Raw genomic sequence first — 19033 nt, forward strand, 5'->3', positions numbered from 1 at the left:
TTCCTCGTAGCTCGGATAAAGACATGCGGGGAAAGAAGCTTCAATTTGGGGTAAGCCGAGCCAATGGCTGAGCGTGGAGGGCCCTGAGAGCATGGATGGAACGGTCTGTTGGGTTTAGGCTCTCAGATCGTCTGGCTAAGTCGAGTTTCTGAGTCAGTGATATAAAGTTACTGCATCTCCCTAGTCTTGATCGTTTGGCTCAGATCTTTACTCATTGTGTTTCTGGTGATAACAGTGAGATTTGGCAATCATGGGTCTTCTCACTCCTCCCAAGCGGACCCAAAAGGTCATTCCTGATAAGCCAGCCAAAGGACATTTTTTCTTTGCTGGCAAGGAATTTGCTCGCGTGCCTTGGTGGAAGAGACCTAATATGCGCGTTCTGTACTTTTACATTGTTATTCTCATTCTTACCAACACTGCCAATGGTTTCGATGGTAAGATTCACCGTATTCCTTGCCTTGTACAGTTTGCTAATATGGCCAGGTTCCATGATGAACGGTCTCCAGACCCTCTCCTACTGGCAAGAGTACTTCAACCACCCACGAGGTTCCATCCTTGGTCTGTTCAACGCCTCTATGAGTCTTGGTTCTCTTATTGGTCTTTTTGTTGTGCCTTATCTGGTTGATTGGGCTGGCCGTAAGGTTGGTGTGCAGATTGGTTGCATTCTTATGCTGCTCGCTGTTGGTCTGCAGGCTGGAGCTCAGAACTTTGGAATGTTTGTTGCGGCACGTATCATTCTGGGTTTTGGTGATTGCATTGTTCTTGGATCGGCGCCTCTTCTCATCGCTGAGATTGCGCATCCTCAAGATCGTGCTATTCTCGTGACACTGAGTGGTGCTTCTTACCACTCCGGTGCTTTCATTTCTAGTTGGGTCACTTACGGTACTCTTCAGATCAAGGTATGTCACTCTCGCACGGTGAAGAATGTGTTTTAATACTGACATTTGCTCAGAGCAACTGGTCCTGGAGACTTCCTAGTCTTCTCCAATCTATCTGCAGTGTCATCATCCTCATCGGAATCTTCTGGATGCCTGAGAGTCCTCGTTGGCTCCTCAGCAAGGACAAGCACGACGAAGCCCTCAGAGTACTCACTCACTATCACGCAGAGGATGACCCAGAAGATGAATTCGTCCAGCTCGAGTTCAGTGAGATCAAGGCCGCCATCGCCCTCGACAAAGAGGTTGGACAGACAGCCTGGGTCGACTTCCTCAAGACTCCTGGCAACCGTAAGAGAATCGGTCTCATCACTGCCCTTGGTTTCTTCAGTCAGTGGAGTGGCAACGGTCTGATCTCTTACTACCTCAAGGGTATCATGGATAATGTTGGTATTACTAAGGCGGAGACTCAGCTTGGTATCAATGCAGGTATGAAGACGCAGGGCTTGATCATCAATACAGCCTTTGCGTTCTTCATTGATATTTTCGGTCGTCGACCTATCTATCTTACTTCGACTATCGGAACTTGTGTCATCTTCACCTTCTGGACCATTGTCTCGGCTCGATATGATATCGATCCTAACAAGGCTCTTGGCTACGCCTTTGTGGCTCTGACCTTCATCTATGGCCTTTTCTACGACATCAAGTGAGTACCAGCCTTTCCCTCTAATATCGCTTGCAAGCTGACAGTGTGCAGGTCTGGTCTCATGGCCAACTACACCACTGAGATTCTCCCCTACGGTCTTCGTGCTAAGGGTTTCACATGGCTCAACTTTTGTGTCACTGCCGCGCTCTTCTTCAATCAGTACATCAATGGTATTGCTCTTGAGGCTATGGGATGGAAGTACTACACCATTTACTGCGTGTTCCTTGGCTTTGAGGTGTATGTCATTTACTTCTTCCTCATCGAGACCCGCTACACGCCCATGGAAGAAATCGCCAAGTACTTCGATGGTGATGCGGTTGATGTTGGTGAGGTTGCTAGGGCTGATATGAAGGAGCGAGGTGTTATGATGACGGAGGTGGAGTCTAAGGGACCTCGTGCTACCGAGATTGAGACTCGTTAGGAGGGGTGAGATGACTTGATGAGTATGCGAGCTGAGGTCAGAAGAAGGGTTAGGGGAGCCATCTGCCAGAGTATACCCGAGAAGAGACAGATGGTCTTAGTTATTTGTTTCGCAATCCACTTCATGATGCGCTAGTAGCACATGTGTCGATTCAATAACCAATGACAATAATCGAAGAGACCAATGATTAAATATGGTTCATATTATTGGGCTGAGAGATACCTCTAGCGTCCATCTCAGCAGAATATATATACAAGAAACTTTTTTCATATGAACCATAAAGGCCAGCTTGACACTATCAACACACACAAGAAATAAAACAGCTCCAGAGCCTCTAGCCCTGCATCCACGACACCATGCTACTCAGTCCCCTTAAAAGTTGGAAGTACCCTTGGTGACGACTCCAGACTTGAGAGCAACATTCTTGACAATGACCTTCTTGTTGTTGACGCTGGTAACGCGGACCCAGGCAGTGTCATTGGGCAGCGTACCCTTGAGGATCCACATGTTGGGGTCCTTGAGACTAGTCGCCTTCCAGGTCTTGCCGCTGTCGCTGCTGACCTCGACGGCCTTGACGCGGTGGGTGATGTTCTCGATGGTAGCGGCGAACCAGTACTTGGAGGCACCACCGTGCATGTGGACCTGGAGAGGTGATTTGAGAGGGCAGGCAATCCACTTCCACTTGATGCCGTCGACACCGCCGCCGGTCATGCCGTTGGTGAGTTTGGACGAGGTGGCGGGGGTCATGTCGAGATGGTTCTTGTCGCCGCCAGTCTTGTTGGTGACCTAAAAGAGTCAGACGTTTATATCTACTGCGTATGAAGCTGAACTTACCATGATCTTGAGGGACTTGCCCTTGTAGGAGACCTGAATGCAACCACCACAGTTGGCTCCATCCTTCCAGATATCCTCGGAGACACAGGTAGTTCCGTCGATGCCAGCGGGCAGCTTGTAGTCGACAAAGCTGCACGCACCCTTCTGCCAGCAATCCTCCTCAGTGCAGCCATCGCTGTCGCCGTATCGGGTACCGAGGCCGGTGTAGACGGGGTTCTTGGAAGTAGCAGCGGCGTTGGCAACCGTCGAGGCTGCGGCCAAGAGGGTGACGAAGTAAGTAGAAATGCTTCCGAACATGTTTGCGTTGGTGTTTATGTTAGAAATGAATGTAATATTTTGTTTAAATGAATGAATGAAGAAATAGAAGCTTGAAAAAAAAAGAATGTGTTGATGAGATTGGATGGTCGTTGGTGGTTAGAGCAGGTCTAGTCTTATATACGACATTCCAGAACACTACGAAGTAATTTCCTTGCTGATGAGCTGACTAGGTTGTCGATGCTGACGAGGTTTTTACTAAGTGCATCGTCCCTAGCTGTTTCCAATGCCGAACCCCTGTATTTCCCAACTGCCATTTCTCCAGGATTGGTCTGGACTCGCAAACGTAAGAGGGGGAAATCGAAAGGTACAGCCGTGATGGTTTCATTCAACGATCCGTCTAATATCATGATCGTGTTATTGATGCCGGTTTACCGTGATAGTTTGCGCTACCGTGTTTCAGAGTTGACAGGTTTGACGGGCGTATCCCTGTCACGCCCCCGATAGCCGGCTTCTGGGCTGCGATTGTGGATGATTTAATGTTTTATTACGATACCGTATATAGCTTAGCGTGGAGGTAAGCGAAGAGGTGAACGAGGGGGTAAACGAGACAGTAAGTAAACTAAATCCAAGCCACAGCTGCACTCTAATTGAGTGCCGAGTTCCATGGCATAGCTTTGCCATGATACTTAGCATTTGGCCGATGCAAATGCACTGACATGATCAAGAAAATGGTTACATCGATCCGATCTGGTAGACTAGTAGTACTTTAAGTGAGACAATTTGGTGGGTACACGATAGCTGAACTTCATCTTGTCAACACAAAACTGACTCTGCAGAGTAACATTATATCCACGATCAATACGACGCAAAAAACCGTTGCGATTCCAATATCCGACAGCATGGCAAACGTGGGTCTGGCTGAAACCGCGGCTTGGCAAACAAGTTGCCGCGGCGCTTGGTCAATTTGCGAGAAGTTTCGGGGTTTGATTGAACAGCTGGGATGATTTCTCTTGAGCTAGGGTTTTGGAGGCTACTGCAGTGATGCGGATATCGCTGCTGACTCTCACATCATGACACTGCGGCTGATGAGATTGGGCCAGACGACGTATGCAGCTAAAAGGGGACATAATTATGAAGCGTTGAGTCGGTATTGTTAGACACCAATATGACGACAGAATCTGCGTACAGACGGAAGCACGGGAGTCTTTCGCAGCAACATGATGCCAAAGTCGATGGAAAGCTACGGATATAAACTTCAGGTCGTTTCCTTACAGTGTTACCGGGATGGTCCCGGTCAAGGTTTCTGGCGGCAATAGGTTTCGCATCGCCAAGGACGGCTGATGTGCCGGTGTCTTGGTACAATAAACCAACGCCAGAATCTACCGAGGGCTTTCTATGTCCTCACCTTCGCAATTCCAAAACGACTTTTGTAAAAGTAACTTAAACCTTTGAAGAATAGAACTTGGAGTAACTTTGAACTATCAGGCGGCACTGTCTGGCTATCTTCAAGAAGGCCCCAACATGGGCTGATAATAAAAGACCACGCACGCTTTGTCACCAACGAAGCCTACGTAGCAAATATACAACATAATTTCAGCTTCTAAATAACTTCTCCTACACCTGAAACTTGAAACCCAGGGCTAGGTTGGGTGACATCCTGTAGCGGGTGCCAAGATGCGAAACGTGGGGTTTTCATCCCAAGTGCCCCCTGCCGGTTTGGAGATACCAGCACCAAGTGCCTCAGCCGCAAATCTTGGCTAATATCAGGGCTTTCTATATATTCAATCTCGCCTTTCATGGCTGTACCGGCACGTAAACGTCACATAGGAGACTCGCTCTTCCGTGGAGTTAATATTAGTAGCCGGTTCAGGGGCTTTGGCGACCACTCCGTCCGGCAAAAAGACTAACAAGTTCTTGCAAACTTGCATCGAGTCTCTTGGAAAATGCGGCCTTCACCTAAAGTCTAGTTCATCAAGCGTATGTTTGAGAAAACGGATGGCTTTCTTGCTGTTGTTGAGAAACATACATTACAAGAGGACATGCGAATACGTGCTGGGGTTTTCGCTACTCAAAACATACCTAGTACCCAATCTCACTGGTTATTCCCGTATACAATCTATGTCAACTTTACCAGCTCGGTGTAACAAGATCCTATTGATAGCCCCGTTGAACACAAGCAGACTCTAGAAACTCATTCCTCCATCCTGTCCGCATGATGCGCAGCCGCGCCCCAAGGTAATGCGATGCCCCGTAAGAGGTACAGCTCACCAGCAATATTCTCTATCTCAATATCGGGAAGACCAGCAGACGTGGCTTTGATTGAGACATCAACGCGCGCAACCATTGGGTGAGAGACCAGTGCGGTTAGAAGCATTGGTTTAGGTGGTTCCTCCACAGCGTCATGGATGATAAGCTTGTAACAGTCCCAGGTGATACTGTGAGGTGCTGCCTCACGTGCACCAACGATAACGACCCCAAGTGACCATCCAACAGGGTTCCAAAAGTTGGTTGCAGCAACCGTGGATGCAGCAGCAGTAGCAGCAGCGCCTTCGAGTGCAACAGCCGCAGCAAAGGCGGTTTCACCCACGGCTAAGGCGCCCACGACGTCAACTGCAGCTTTGGCGGCAAAGCCCGCCGCTGCGGACTGAGAGGTTGCTACAACAGCCATTGCTTCTTTTACAATGGTGCCAACAATCACTAGAGGGGCGCCGCCGCTAGCTACCGTGACCATGTCGCCGGTGTTGTAGAGATGCGGTCGATTGTAACTCAATAGGTAGCGTTTCTTTTGATGTTGGAATGAGAGGTAAGAAAGAAATTGCAGAGGTCTCGTGTGTTCTCGAAAACCTCATTATGTAGATGGGAGTCGGGTGAACTTCTGATCTAGACGGAAGTTGTAAGTCTGGATGGCCTCAAACTGTGGTACCGCCAACCTTTTGCCAATGGTGCAGCCAGTCGCTGGAAGACTGTTCCATCACCTCGTACACGTAATACCCTTGTACAAGGAGAAATAGCAGAACCTGTATCAGAGACTATTTCGACACCAATCAAGAAAAATGAGGCGGTAGTAGGAGACGAAAGTCAAGCTACACGTGGCCTGACACAGATTGCCGCTTTTATGGCTCTTCATCAGGCCTACTTACCCCCTTGGCGGAGCAGCCGGCCAGTGCGGCTCCGTTCCCCATTTCTGGGCCCAACCGGGTCAACCTCCGGCCCCTTTTTGGTATTAGGATCCCAATTTTTGATCCTCTGACGAAAGTCTTAGAATTTGGCTCTGATTGAATCCTTCCGCCCGTGGAAGCAGTGAGTTCTGATGCAAGGCTCCTCGTTGCGGATAATTGAATACCACATAAGGTAATTAGATAAGGCTTTGGGCTTTGAATACCCAAGTGTCGCTTACTATATTGCTGAAAACACAAGAAAGCATAACATACGAGTTTCGTTAGGTCCTAAGTTTTATGGAGATTGCCTGTCGCTGGCTGAGCTATACACCGATGGGGTGTTTGGTTCTGCTCTGAGTTCTGTTTATCCCGCTGATTGTCAAAAAGCTACGCGATCCATCACTTCCGTTCCGCTATACATCCGAAGTTCAAGCCTTTCTATTCAAAGCCTCAAAATATGGAACTGGGAATTTCGTTGGATCACAAGGTCAAAAAAAGCAGCCGCGTCACTTGTTGAGGGTCCTCAAGTGGAAATTATTGTGTCTTTCGCTGTGGCGTATTACGCCTGTTATCATGGTTCAAAGCCCATGGTGGAAAACAGAGAGTTAAAGACCACACAGAAATTCACAACATGGCCCCAGTCTTGGATCAATCTACGGGGGAGGGGGCAAATGTGCATTCAATAGTCACCTGCAAAATCGGAGGCGCAAAAAGTAGCTGACTGGCGTTGTGGTGGCCGCGCCACAGATGCTCTTCACCCAACAGCCGTGCAAATTCTCGCTAGGCGTAATGCATGTGAACATAACGGGTTATCTATTGCTTACGTGGCATCAGCTAGGTTTGCTCATCTGACTTTGTTTTGCATGTGTCTTGGGTCGTCAAAACGCGGCATTGTGTCTCGGAAGTAGTAGAGTAAGTCTCATCAATACTGATCATCTATGCGTTGTCGATCACATTAAACTGCTTCCTATCCTTGGATTAGGTTGCCATATCCGCACAGTAGTGAAATAAGCATGCTGACGAAAATGAACGCTTGGAAACGCGAAGGTGCAGATATTGTTATGACGTAGCGGCGAGACTTTGGTCCATATCAACACTTAGTAATGTGAATCTAGTGATCTTTCAAATGAGGCTGGACGACTACGCCTGCAGTGCAGACCCGAATTGAACTTGATGCATAAATCTGGCATCAAGCTGAACAACCACTAGAAGAAGTAGCCTATCAAATATGAAACGAAGATAAATTGCTGCTGAAGGTCAGAACTTAATAGCAGGTTAGGCGTTGTCTACTCTGCCAAGACAGTCTAATCAACGCCACACAAACTCTGAAAAACTGTCAAATTGTCTTGTCCACATGTAGCTGTCAATAAGGTTTTAAGTATCTAGAAACTCTACTTTTTGTATATTGGATGAGATTATTATTGTGCATATCAGCTTTGTTACATGTTTTCTTTTCGAGTTAGATAGAGGTATAATGAATACAGCACCAACGCTACTAGTCCAACGACACTGTGCTGAGGCCTGTATCTGAGCCATTAAGAATGAAAATAGCTCCTAGTGAAGCATCTTGAGTTTAAAGTGTTTAAAGTAACCTAATATAAAGAATTGACTTTTTAAATCCCGGGGAGAAACATTTTCGAGGCGTTAAAACTCCCAAACGCCCGAGCATTCACTGAACTTTATTAAAGGTCAGAACCAAGCGGCCTAATGCTTGACTACATTCTTATCGTTCAATAGGTACTGGTCTTAACTATTCTTGTTTTTGTTCTTTTCTTTCTTTTTTTCCTTTTTCTTTTCTTTTTTTCCATCACGGCGACTTTACCTGTCTTAAATCGCTAATGGGCAAGAACATAAATATATACACAAGGTCTAAGTCAGTGGAGAGTACTTTAGATAAGATGCTGTTTGTGATGAAATATTCTGGGCAAGTTTCTTCAAATCTATCGCAAGGACAAGGAATGAAGGCTTTTGGCTAATGCAAGCCTTTCCAATGTCTGGAGTGTCAGCTGCCTGACAGATTCTGCTGTGCAGGTAGTACTTAAGCGGGACAGTGTCTCTTCCATTCTCTCTATAGGTCTATAATATCATCTCCTAGCTCCTGTCAAGCAAAAGCCTTTCAAGAGTCTAGCAAATATTCCCATGGCCACTGATCTGCATAAGCCTGATCCTGTGCCACGGCCTCGTAGGCTGGCACGAAAACGAGACGTTGATGAACTGAGCCAACTTACCTCTGGCACGCTCACCGTGACTGTTGCCCCAGATCCAACCTGTGGGTTCACCAATAATGATGAAGCTGTCTGGGTATGCCCCGGTGGCCGGCCTTGCACCTGGGAAAAGGGCCAGATCAACCGTTTCTGGTGCGCTTGGCAACAAATCTACACCACTTGTTTAGACAGCACCGCCATCTTTGACCCCGCCATTTGCAACAGCGAATGCCGTACAAATACGCGCAATGCCATTGCTGGATGGTGAGTTCAGATCTCCGTCAATCCCTTTGGATGTTGCTTTCTGACTTATGGCCACGGCCGTAGCCCGTCGTCTGAAAAACCTTTTTGTGTCACACTCGAGCTTGGCAACGGAATCTTTTCCTATGGGTGCAATACAATATCAGTTGATGAAAGCTTTGAATTTGATAGCACAAGCTTTCGGCAATCTCGGAACTTCAGTACCGTGGTTTTCGTTGATGGGGTTTCCGAGACGCAATGGATCACTGATGGACCAGCGCCATCAAAGATGGAAACAACACCAACCCAGAGCGGATCAAGTATGACTGCTTCTGCTACAGTAGAGGCGTCAAGCTCCTCCACTCAAATATCTACCTCTGCAACATCCATCCCTGGAGACAGTCCCAACGTGGGCGTGATTGTTGGTGGTGTAGTCGGCGGTCTAGGCGTCATTGGTCTCGTTGCCTTGGGACTATTTGGGCTCATACTTCTACGTCGCCGAAGAGGTAATATGGCTGCTCCCTCTGAGTATACACCTGGCTTGGCACAACAACCTCACAGTCCATCAAAGGTAACAAGCAATACTCAATTTGTGGAGACTCAGGCTGGGGCTTATGACGTGAGCACGCATTCCTACGCGGCGCCGGTTCAATCAAATGGTCCAACCCCTCAACTATCCCCCTCAACCTCTTCCCCTCTCAATAAGGCACCCAGCCCGGGGACTTTGTATAGCTATGAACTTGACGAGGCGAGGACAGATCACCATCGTGGATCGATGTATGAGATGCGATAGGGCTTTAATAAGCCTAAGTCTGAGTGTGTATTCTTAAGGCTGTTGGATAGGGGTGATAACTGGTAGTGGATAGCAAAGTCTGACCTTGTATATCTAGTTAAGGATAGTTGAAATCGTAGGGTACTGTGACGGTTATGGCAAGCATTCCAGGGTAAGAGGTCTAAGCTTCGTTAGTGGGGTCAGATGGATGTCTGTGATGACAGGTATAAAGGGACAGATTCCCCGGAGGACTTTAGTTTCGGATGCGTTTTCAGACTTAATTCTACACCTTTTGTCTTTGCATTTGATACCATTGAACTGACCACTCGATTCCCTATCTTATAACAAAGACCTCACCTCAATTGAACCTAACTGGCCGTCTACACTTAGCTTGCAATTGAGACTGTTGGAATTTATCGTCTTTTACAGTCTTTCTCCTTGTTGTTGCTCTTCACCTTCAAAGTACTTTTCGTCACCATATTGGTAATGAGGACCTCTTTTCCTTATATTTTAACAAGTGACTAAGTTTCCGTGTTCAACACCTCTAGTTGATTACCTATATGCTCCTCCCATTTAGTAAGCTTTCCTACTCCCGCCAATCTTTCTGGATGACTTGCACCAAGTATATGTTGCTGCAGAGCAACATAGTTTCTCATAAGGACTATAGCCTCTGAAAGCCTATTGCGAATTGCCCAAGTGACTGCCAAGTTACGCATAGAGCCCAGAGTGTCAGGATGGTGTCCTCTTTAATATCTCAAAAGCCTGCCTCTCGATCTCTTCTGCCTCCTCTTGTTGGCCCTGCAGCTTTTAAACTGCTATTAAGCGCTTCATTCTCTACATTATAGAAGGACTCTCTCCTATAAGACACCTCTTCTGTGAATTCAGTACCCTAAAGGCAAGCCTTTCGGCCTCCTGAGACCAAAGTTCGAGCGACACGTGACATGGCACGGACTGTCGCTGTTATGGCCTTTTCGCTCACTGGCTCAACTTCGGCTCAGCTGTTCATCGGAACCTATCTAGGTTCTTAAAGAAGTGCAGTAAAAGAGTGTAATATTATATAGAGTAAGTTAATTTATAAGATATCATAGCTAATAGTGTTGTGCAAATGTTTATTATTAATTTAGTTGATGTATCTGATGACTTCGAACGTCGAGGGCGCCTCCCTCCTGAAATTTGGGAAAGCTACTGAGGAGGTCGTTGGCAAGTTTTTGAATTCTTTTGCTGCTATATAATAAACTGATGAATATATTTGCCTTATCTTAAATTTTCCTAACCTATCACAGACCAATCGAACTCTAATGGTTGGACTTTGGTGGGCTAGAATATCTAAAACTTTTTCAGATATCGGGTCGCTGTCGATTGAACAGAACAAAACTGTTGCATTAAGTCACCAAACCTGAAATTTCTAATAAAACATTATATTTCTTTTCTAATTTCATGAATTAATCGTATAATCTAGAGAAAGAAGCACGATAACCCATGTATCCCATTTAACGATACCCGACCTTTGATATTAACTAAGTTTATATAAGCGTGACTGTCATGGGTTCCCAGGCATTTATTTCATACTTTCCTGTCTCGTACCTGTAAACCCCAACCCTGCGGTACATCTATAAGCTACCATCAAGCTCTGCCAATAACCCATATCTTCCCTTGATATGCAAACAAAGCACAGGCGTTCCCTCATAACTGTTTGCCAATTCGATAGTATCAAAGTCGAGGTCGAAAGAGTCGCAACTGAGAATCTTGTCCTGCCCATGGCTTCGACCGGTGTTGATTCTTTTCTCCCAACGTTTCTCTTCGATGAACTTCGCTCTGGCCCACCCAAAGTGACAATCAGAACCCATGCTTAAAGACGCCAGGTAGCTGCTTTGCGTAGATGTTCTCTGTCTGATCCATGCTTCCTTGAACCTCAGGCTCGAAAAGATCGACCGCGAAGCTACTTAGCGTTCATACTCCCTACTTAATTCTTCATATATCCTCCATACCTCCGAATGAAGACCGTGGCCGCCCAAAGGAGCGGCGATCCCCATCGCTTTAGCAACCTTCTTTCCGGGCGATGGATTCCAATCATAGCGCGTACCGACCACCTCCCTTGCCAGGGTCTGGATTTCTAGCTCCGCTCGACGTGTCCGGCCCATGGGTAGATACCGGGGCTCAGTTGGATCAATGACAAACCTTTGTAAGGATGCGTCTGGAAGCCGGTCCATCTCCACAGAAGAGCTGGACGGGGGCGGAGTGGCACGTTCAAACTCCACTCGGCATTCTGTAGACGCCCAAGACCACGACGACCACCGCGGGTTTTCTTCGTGTGACATCCAGGTCGCGGCTGGAATCTCTTGAAAAGGAGGCCAGTAAGGATATCATCTTTCCAGAGTCCGGAAAGGTATTCGTCGCCTGTCATCTCTTGAAATTTCTGTGCCAGCGCCCAAATAGCCGGCAGCCGATCCTCCGATCTGGTTAAGTTTTCTTTTGGCTATACTGCGTGACCATGTCGTACCATTGGCTATAGAGTTGGCCTACGGGCTTTTGGTTAGACGTTGCACCACTCGTTAACTTTGAGGTAGTTTCCTGGCCACCTGAGTCGCCTGAGTCAGTTCTCAAAGAGTTCTTAGGGCCGTTGCGCGTCACTGGGACTGTCTCGGGCGACGAGGCAAATTTTCCCCTAAACTGTTGAGGTTGCCCGACTGGACGACAGTAGATTGATTCTTTAGCTGACAGTTCTCGGCATTCCCAGATGATCTCCCCTGGAAGAAAGTACACTGTCCTCGGTGAGAGCACATTCTCCTGTAACACCCAACCTCTGCTGGTGAGTGGCAAGGGCCTTCTGAGACCTAGCTCGTCAAATTCGGACTGGGGATCAAAGGTCCAGCAAACTTGTCTAGATTGCATCCAGTCTCCCCAGAGGTTGCGCGAGGATACTGGGTCAATCTGCTGCTTCCAGGAACACGAGGTGACGTGGTGCTGGTTCCGTTCTAACAACAGACCTCCATGGCTGTCTGAGGAATAGGTCGCTGCAAGGTTCAGGATGCCTTTTGAATAGATGCTTGCCATGTTGACACTTTCACGTTCCCAGTCAATTTTATCGCCCTGGATGATGCAGAGCGAGTCAATCCAGAGGTACGTAAAGCCTAGTCTCCTCGTGGCCGTTATCGCGTCTTTGGACGTCCGTGGCAAGTTCTTTAAGGGGATCTCCAAATTTCCTCCAGCAGTCCTACGAACGATATTTGCATTCTGACCCCAGCCGTGACTCAGCGTCAGGTACGGCCCGTACTTTCTTAAGGCAGACTCTGGGCCCAAGTACGGTGCCGCGGGACTCCTCTTCAAGCCACTGGTCGGCTTGAAGCAGACACACAACCGCTTCGTGGTATCTCGCATTGAAGGAACTAACCGGATTCCATCGAAACTGTCCAGACTCAGCTATAGTAGTCACCAAGCCATCACCGTCGTTGAGGGAGCGTTTAGGGTTGACGTTGGAGAGTATGCACAGGAAGTCCAGACGGGTCAGACCATCTTCATCCCTGCTGGGAACGCAGCTACCCTGTCGGCGACTACGCGTTATGCATCGTTGTATGTCACTTGCGATGGCGTTGGTTTTCCTCCGGCTCTGGAGGCTATTGGAAAGGAATACTCTTCTCCTGTAATTTCTGTAGGGTTTTGACAGTGACCCTGACGTTTCGAGCTATGCGAAAGCTTTTAAGCGGCTCGGTCTAGAATAGACGCTGGTATTGAAGCATGGCAATGGGATATATATAATGGATTGATTTCCGGCAAGTGGACCTAGTTTTGAGACATTCGTTATGATATTCATTCAAATGTTGAGATAACTAAGTCCTCGCATGCAGGTGAAAAAGGAGTACTAGGCACCCTGAACACCGAAAAATGCAATCTCGGCCGAGTAACATGGAGGACCGAGATAAGATAAGAGAGTGGGGTAAATCTTGGGGAGCCATCTCCCACATTTATCGCGACGAGCTTCCCGCGGGAAGTCTGTCCTGGGGAACCATGGTTTACTCAGCTACTAGCTACTGAAACCTCACGAGTCACCAGGCTTGTGCACGATACAATGGAGTTGTGAGCAAGAATTTGGAGTCTCATCTTTGGAGACAGCAGTCGAAGCTGACAAGCATAGAGGCGCTGTGTCGAATGGCAGAAAGTAAATGTTAAAAACAATCAATTGTCGACCAAACAGAAAGCGAAAATGCTATCAACTACTGAAGTACTATTCATCATCTGGTAGGGAAAAACCTCTGCGCGGACTCAAAACCCTCCAGCCTTTCTTGAAAGCAGATGAATGAGACCTCCAAAAGAAATTCCTTGCTCCCCTTCAATGAGCCTGGGTGACATCAGTTCGGTTAGACCATTCTTCCTGAAGAGACCACTTGTTGTCGACGGCGAGGACGCTGTACGAAAGGCTCAGCCTGTTGGAGTTCCTCTGATAGTAGACCTTGAGCTGGGTCTTGCCATTGCCGGTGTTGACGACATTCGCGGTAAGGCCACTTTTTGCGTTCAGCTCATAGGCTTTGCTGTTCAGAACACGCCCATGAGACCAGTTGGAATTCTCATCACCGATACGGCGAACTTCACGAAGACAGAACTTTGTGGCGTCAACGTAGAAGACACGAACCTAAACGTAATGTATGTGAGCTTTGGTCGTAAACATTTGTGAGAGAATTACCTCATCATGGCCGTCTCCGTTCTTATAGGCAACAGCAGCGATGATTGGGAGGTCTTTGTTGACCTTGATGTTGTCTCCGTTGACAGTTAGGTCTTCGGAGTCATACTGTCTGCCGACAGTTTCATCCTGAGCTCGACTGGACCAGTAGGCAATAGAATAGTCGGCTGTGACATGAAAGATGATATCCTTCTGGGCAACGGGTGCCGCAACAGTGGCAACGTCCTGTCATGGCATGTTAGAAAGGCAAATGGTGAAAGAAACAGGACACTGCAGTACCTGGAGTTGAGAAGACATATCGGTTGAACTCGTGTTTGAGCTGAATGCAGTTGTTAAAAGAGTATGTTGGTTGTGTGTAAAAGAAGTGAGATGATTGTGAGCTGATTCTATGAGTTGATGAAGAGGATCAGTCAGGGCTTTTATAAGTTTTTCGCTGTCCCACTTAGGTTCGCGGTGTACTCCAAACTGCAGGGAGCGCCTGAGGTGCAGGACAAGTCTGATCGTCATCATAACTAGAATCAGACAGCTCATGCATAGCATGCATACTAGGATAAGTGTAATTGACAACAGCAGGTGGACGAATGACGCATCTGGATCTTCAAAGGGCGTGGACTTAGCCATAGTGTTCACCCTAACAATAATGGATGACCTGAAAGGCCTCAATGTCCAAGGGTCTTACATCCATAAGAAAATAGCTTTCTGAACTCCATGGTCAATATAGTTACAACACGAGCATTCCTTTTCATCGCATCCCAGTACATGCAGACGCACGCCTCAATGGTCAGCTTGCCACAGTTTTCTTTGTTTGCCTGCATCACCGCCGTACCACCATACCATTTTGAAGCAGACTCACATCAGCAAGCCATGGTTCTCCTGACTGACTACTTGGATTGTAATATCATTTGCATTAGCGTGTGATAACAAGATAATATGCACAAGTTAGCCTTCGTCAATTACGCAGGTCTTTGGTTGCAGCATTGGGTTCTTTGTCAATATTCAGCCAGCCATCTGGGGCTACATCCAGCATCGTGTGAGCACAATACAGAGTAAGTCAAATTGACCTTGCAGGAGGCTTCAAGCACAGGGTTAGCTTTACAGCTCATTGGAATTCCAGGATATATTAAGGCTTGGGAATACGAACGCCTGCCCGGTGAATCTACTCACATTTGACTACAGTATGCATAAGGTTTGATGAATTTGAAAGAAGGTTTAGGCCCCAGCAAAAGGTTGAGGGATACATGATGACACTCTAATTTGAGAGGCTCGTTTTTGCCACATGCCTCTATGGGCAAGTTAAGTGTGGCTAGCTGTAGTTGGCTCTGAGAAATGTTCTATTTCCAAATTTGGATCTTTTTCATGGAAACCGCTGGCATTGGTTCTCTGCTGTGCCTTGTCAACCTAACCCACCTCGAAAAGTCTACTGAAGCTAACTGCGGAATGAACTGGCGGAACCCGGGTAGCGTATCGAGGGTTCAGTTCTGACCGTTTTGGAAATGCCAGCCAGCCTTGCTACAGCCACTAACCGGCAGACGACCTCTACCCGCTACTAGTGGTATACTTAAAGTATCACCTATCTTGCTTTGATAATAAGGGGCAGCACGGAGCTAGGGTGCCAGGCCCAGCCGAGGCATGCAATCGACTTGGAGATAGAACCCTTGTGTAGGCGTGAGTTTTTGCAATTATATCAGTCAATAGGCTACCTATTGCCAGTAAAAAGGCCTTGATCTTCACCGTATTCTATCTTGAACAGACTTGTACTTATAACTGAGGGATAGACTGGCAGGACTATATGATCGTCGACGGTAACAAGTTGTTAACCATATATGGTCTTCACATGATCACTTAATGAATCTCTTGCCCCTCGCCTTGAGCCTATTTCCTAATCCATGCATTATATATGACTAGTAACATCGGTATCAGTCTCTAATGTTTATTGACCCGAAAAGTGCCAACAAGAGACCGATATACTGCATATGGTTCAGCTCCAACGGCCTAAGAATGTCCAAACTTTAAGAACGCATCACCTCCCCAAGACGACATGCAAGTTTAGCATGCAAGAGCCAAGTCTTGAAAGGGGTGTTTCTTTTCTAGACAAATGTTTTATGGTTTGTCCGAAGGCGTAGCTCGTCGTCTTTTCCCCGGTGCAAGTTAACATTCTGATGTACTATTGAATAAACCTTCTGCATTTGGAAGTGGCTTGCAAGTACGAGGCTGGCTGAGCCGGGACTCTATCAACCAAAGCTTGTTAACAGGAAAATTCCATACACTGCAAGGCGGTTTATGATGAGCTTGTACTCACATAACGCAGACATGACCTTGGCATTGATGGTTAGGGTGGCGTCAGGGGACTAAGCTGAAATTCCCCATGTGCGCAAGCTTTCAAGAAGCTTACATTATCCTTTTGAGTTACTAAAAGAGGGGTATCACACTAGAAGAGGTAAACACACTACATCACTGAACCTGCTTCACGATGCACTTTGGTTGCCACGTGTCGTTGGCAAAGAAACACATCCGTTTTACCATCACCTTTATAGCAGCATTTTAGAAGTTCTCGGTTTTAATTAATATTAAATTAAAGGAGGGACAAGACTTTGAATAAATAAAATATAGTTATTTAGCCCATAGACAGCTATTGTCAAAAGTACTTGCCGGTTCAACTTAGCCAACACTCCATCTGTAGATAATAGGCGCTCTAGGTATAGGATCCTTTACCATCTGAACAATATTCAGCTAACGGGACCGATTAATATTTTGGGCCAATTTATGCGTTAATTGAATTGCGCGCTTCGTTTCTCGACTAATCAAGGTTTCACGTCAGCCAGCCCGAGGTCGAGCCATTGATCGTAATCTCTGTAAGGGTTTAGAGACAATCGACGGTCTAAGATCACACTGGTCAGTATACGACCTCCGGATCACATACCTTATCGACTCGTTAGGCTATTGCTGTGCTTAATTCTTAAAGAGTACGGCGGTGATCAGAGAGCAACTTCATAAGCACAAGAGAACGGAAACACTTCCAGCGTCATCACATTTGTGGAACCACCATGAATGCCATGCGACCCCACGAGGTCTCATTCCATGCAGGGCATTCAGCTCTGTCTTGACAGCAAAACTGCCAATCTTGTCTTTTTCCAGTGATATTCTGTTTCGGAGTTTGTGAGATCTCACTGGAACTAATTCTTCCTGCATATTACGGCTTAAAAGTCAAAGTCTAGACCACACTGCGCTCCAGCCAGCCATGTGCCATATCCGCCAGCCACAACAGATGTTTTCCAACCGTTTTGGGAACATCCTAACTGTTTATGAAAGAACTCTGAGACAAATTCAATCAAGTATCACACATAAGCGCTATAGATTTGATGATGCCGTTTGCTTCCCGTCCATCGTATGTAAGCCACTTCCTTTATCACATTTCTGCCGCCTGCCGGATCTTTGCATCGCAAGTCGCTTACTAGTGCCACATGAGTGTTAGTACCGCAAGTAGAACCGAGAATTTGTCTTTTCATCAACGCTTGTCTTGAACGAGTGTCAAGTATCAGTGGTGTCATGTCTGGATCACACTCAAGGCGGCGCTCAGACTTCCAGCCTTGTATGCAAGGGCATCAAGTCTTTTCAGCTGATCCCAATTGCTAAACTAACAATCATTCTGATCATGCCTTCACATGCTCAGCAAGGAATTTGTGTCAGAACTTTTGTTCGTCTTGTGAGAGTAATGGGAATAGCATTACCTCCCCATTCCTTTGCTTTTCGTCTCCCTTTTGCTCGATTGACGATAAATTGACACGATGCCTCTGTGCTAATTGGCGAATTGATTCCACTACCTCTCGTCCTTCTCAAAAGGATCTTTCTCAATCTAACTCTCCGTCAATAGGATTTGCTGTTAGCTTTTACTGCCGTTCATCATGTTGCTAAACCCAATGTCCCGAGTCGTCGCCGCCATCCTACTCATAGGCTTTGTCACTGCAGAAATTTGTAAGCTGTCCTTGACTCCATCATATACTGACTCCATGATATACCCATACTTTTCCTATCTGTGAGTTTTTGAACAGTTCAAGAGGCTAAGTCACGGCATGGCAGTGGGGTTGCAAGTGACGAACATCGAACAATTGACATCTCGAAGCGTGGATGAGAAGACGATGGTTGAATGTGGTGGCCACATCAAGCAGTGCGGAATAATGGAAGAGGTCAAGATTATTCGTTCCCCTATAAGCACCAGTTACGTTACACAAAACGTTACCACTACGACTGAGCGTGTATGTCGTCTGGGAATATAAACCATCCTCCTCTGTAGGATCCAATGAGCTGACGATTACACAAGGTTCTCCCAACACAAACGATTGTCATCAAATCAGTCAAGGTCGTGACTGTCAACAACCAAACTCAAGGTACATGCAGTACACTCTTACCTATGTTAAATCCAATAACTGACACGTATTATCGCAGGACATTGCCGAAGTACCACGACCATCCCTGACCTGAAACCCGCCATAATCACTGTGAACGTCACAGTCGAGCATGTCAGAGAGATTGTGCCTATCACGAACGTCACGGTCATAGAAACCAGTGTTGTCACAGCCACGTCGATCGAACAATGCTTCATCAACAATCCAGAAACATCATATCCTCGTTTGGTATCATCTTCACAGATTCCGCCCCCTGCGGCGTTCTCAAGCCAAGAGCCACCCGTAGCATCGGCCAGTGGGGATGCGTTATTAGATGGCCAGGGAGAAACTGAGGAGATAAGACATGAGCGTATCTATCAGCAAGTTGAGGAAGATATCTCGCTCGAGAATCCCGAGTTCATTTTCCAAGGTGATTAGGGCCGATGAGCAGTCTCGATAATTTTAGTAGACATAGATTGTCGAGCACTGGAAGGGGATTCTGAATTGA

The 19033-nt window shown here is 46.8% G+C and overlaps 7 protein-coding genes across 7 annotated transcripts; 3 read left to right on the forward strand and 4 right to left on the reverse strand.

Moving 5' to 3' along the window:
* Positions 1-250: 250 nt before the first annotated feature.
* On the forward strand, positions 251-2002 carry FOIG_05279 (uncharacterized protein; the record flags this gene model as incomplete). Its single annotated transcript, XM_031203829.1, has 4 exons — positions 251-434; positions 484-899; positions 953-1581; positions 1633-2002. 4 exons carry the CDS (start codon positions 251-253, stop codon positions 2000-2002), a joined length of 1599 nt encoding a protein of 532 aa, XP_031065658.1.
* Positions 2003-2121: 119 nt separating this feature from the next.
* FOIG_05280 (uncharacterized protein) lies at positions 2122-3338 on the reverse strand. The gene is made up of 2 exons (XM_031203830.1): positions 2837-3338; positions 2122-2788 (listed from the first exon to the last, which is right to left on the reverse strand). The coding sequence occupies exons 1-2, from the start codon at positions 3131-3133 to the stop codon at positions 2375-2377; spliced, it is 711 nt and encodes a 236-aa protein (XP_031065659.1). The 5' UTR covers positions 3134-3338; the 3' UTR covers positions 2122-2374.
* A 1947-nt stretch (positions 3339-5285) lies between these two features.
* On the reverse strand, positions 5286-5762 carry FOIG_05281 (uncharacterized protein; the record flags this gene model as incomplete). Its single annotated transcript, XM_031203831.1, has 1 exon — positions 5286-5762. The coding sequence occupies one exon, from the start codon at positions 5760-5762 to the stop codon at positions 5286-5288; it is 477 nt and encodes a 158-aa protein (XP_031065660.1).
* A 2629-nt stretch (positions 5763-8391) lies between these two features.
* FOIG_05282 (uncharacterized protein) lies at positions 8392-9401 on the forward strand (the record flags this gene model as incomplete). Its single annotated transcript, XM_031203832.1, has 3 exons — positions 8392-8720; positions 8784-9267; positions 9321-9401. 3 exons carry the CDS (start codon positions 8392-8394, stop codon positions 9399-9401), a joined length of 894 nt encoding a protein of 297 aa, XP_031065661.1.
* Positions 9402-11581: 2180 nt separating this feature from the next.
* Positions 11582-12846, reverse strand: FOIG_05283 (uncharacterized protein; the record flags this gene model as incomplete). The annotated part of the gene is made up of 2 exons (XM_031203833.1): positions 11582-11944; positions 11992-12846. 2 exons carry the CDS (start codon positions 12844-12846, stop codon positions 11582-11584), a joined length of 1218 nt encoding a protein of 405 aa, XP_031065662.1.
* Positions 12847-13795: 949 nt separating this feature from the next.
* Positions 13796-14440, reverse strand: FOIG_05284 (uncharacterized protein; the record flags this gene model as incomplete). Its single annotated transcript, XM_031203834.1, has 3 exons — positions 13796-14095; positions 14147-14368; positions 14423-14440. The coding sequence occupies 3 exons, from the start codon at positions 14438-14440 to the stop codon at positions 13796-13798; spliced, it is 540 nt and encodes a 179-aa protein (XP_031065663.1).
* A 3773-nt stretch (positions 14441-18213) lies between these two features.
* FOIG_05285 (uncharacterized protein) lies at positions 18214-18963 on the forward strand (the record flags this gene model as incomplete). Its single annotated transcript, XM_031203835.1, has 3 exons — positions 18214-18396; positions 18462-18528; positions 18587-18963. 3 exons carry the CDS (start codon positions 18214-18216, stop codon positions 18961-18963), a joined length of 627 nt encoding a protein of 208 aa, XP_031065664.1.
* Positions 18964-19033: the final 70 nt, after the last annotated feature.

The sequence above is a fragment of the Fusarium odoratissimum genome (assembly GCF_000260195.1).
Source record: "Fusarium odoratissimum NRRL 54006 unplaced genomic scaffold supercont1.7, whole genome shotgun sequence".
NCBI lineage: Eukaryota > Fungi > Ascomycota > Sordariomycetes > Hypocreales > Nectriaceae > Fusarium > Fusarium odoratissimum.

Excerpts from the sequence above, each read along its gene's own strand:
- FOIG_05280 (XM_031203830.1), bottom strand. The coding sequence starts at position 3,133 with ATGTTCGGAAGCATTTCTACTTACTTCGTCACCCTCTTGGCCGCAGCC. Across the intron at positions 2,789-2,836 it reads GCAAGTCCCTCAAGATCATG|GTCACCAACAAGACTGGCGG; the intron begins GTAAGTTCAGCT and ends TGACTCTTTTAG.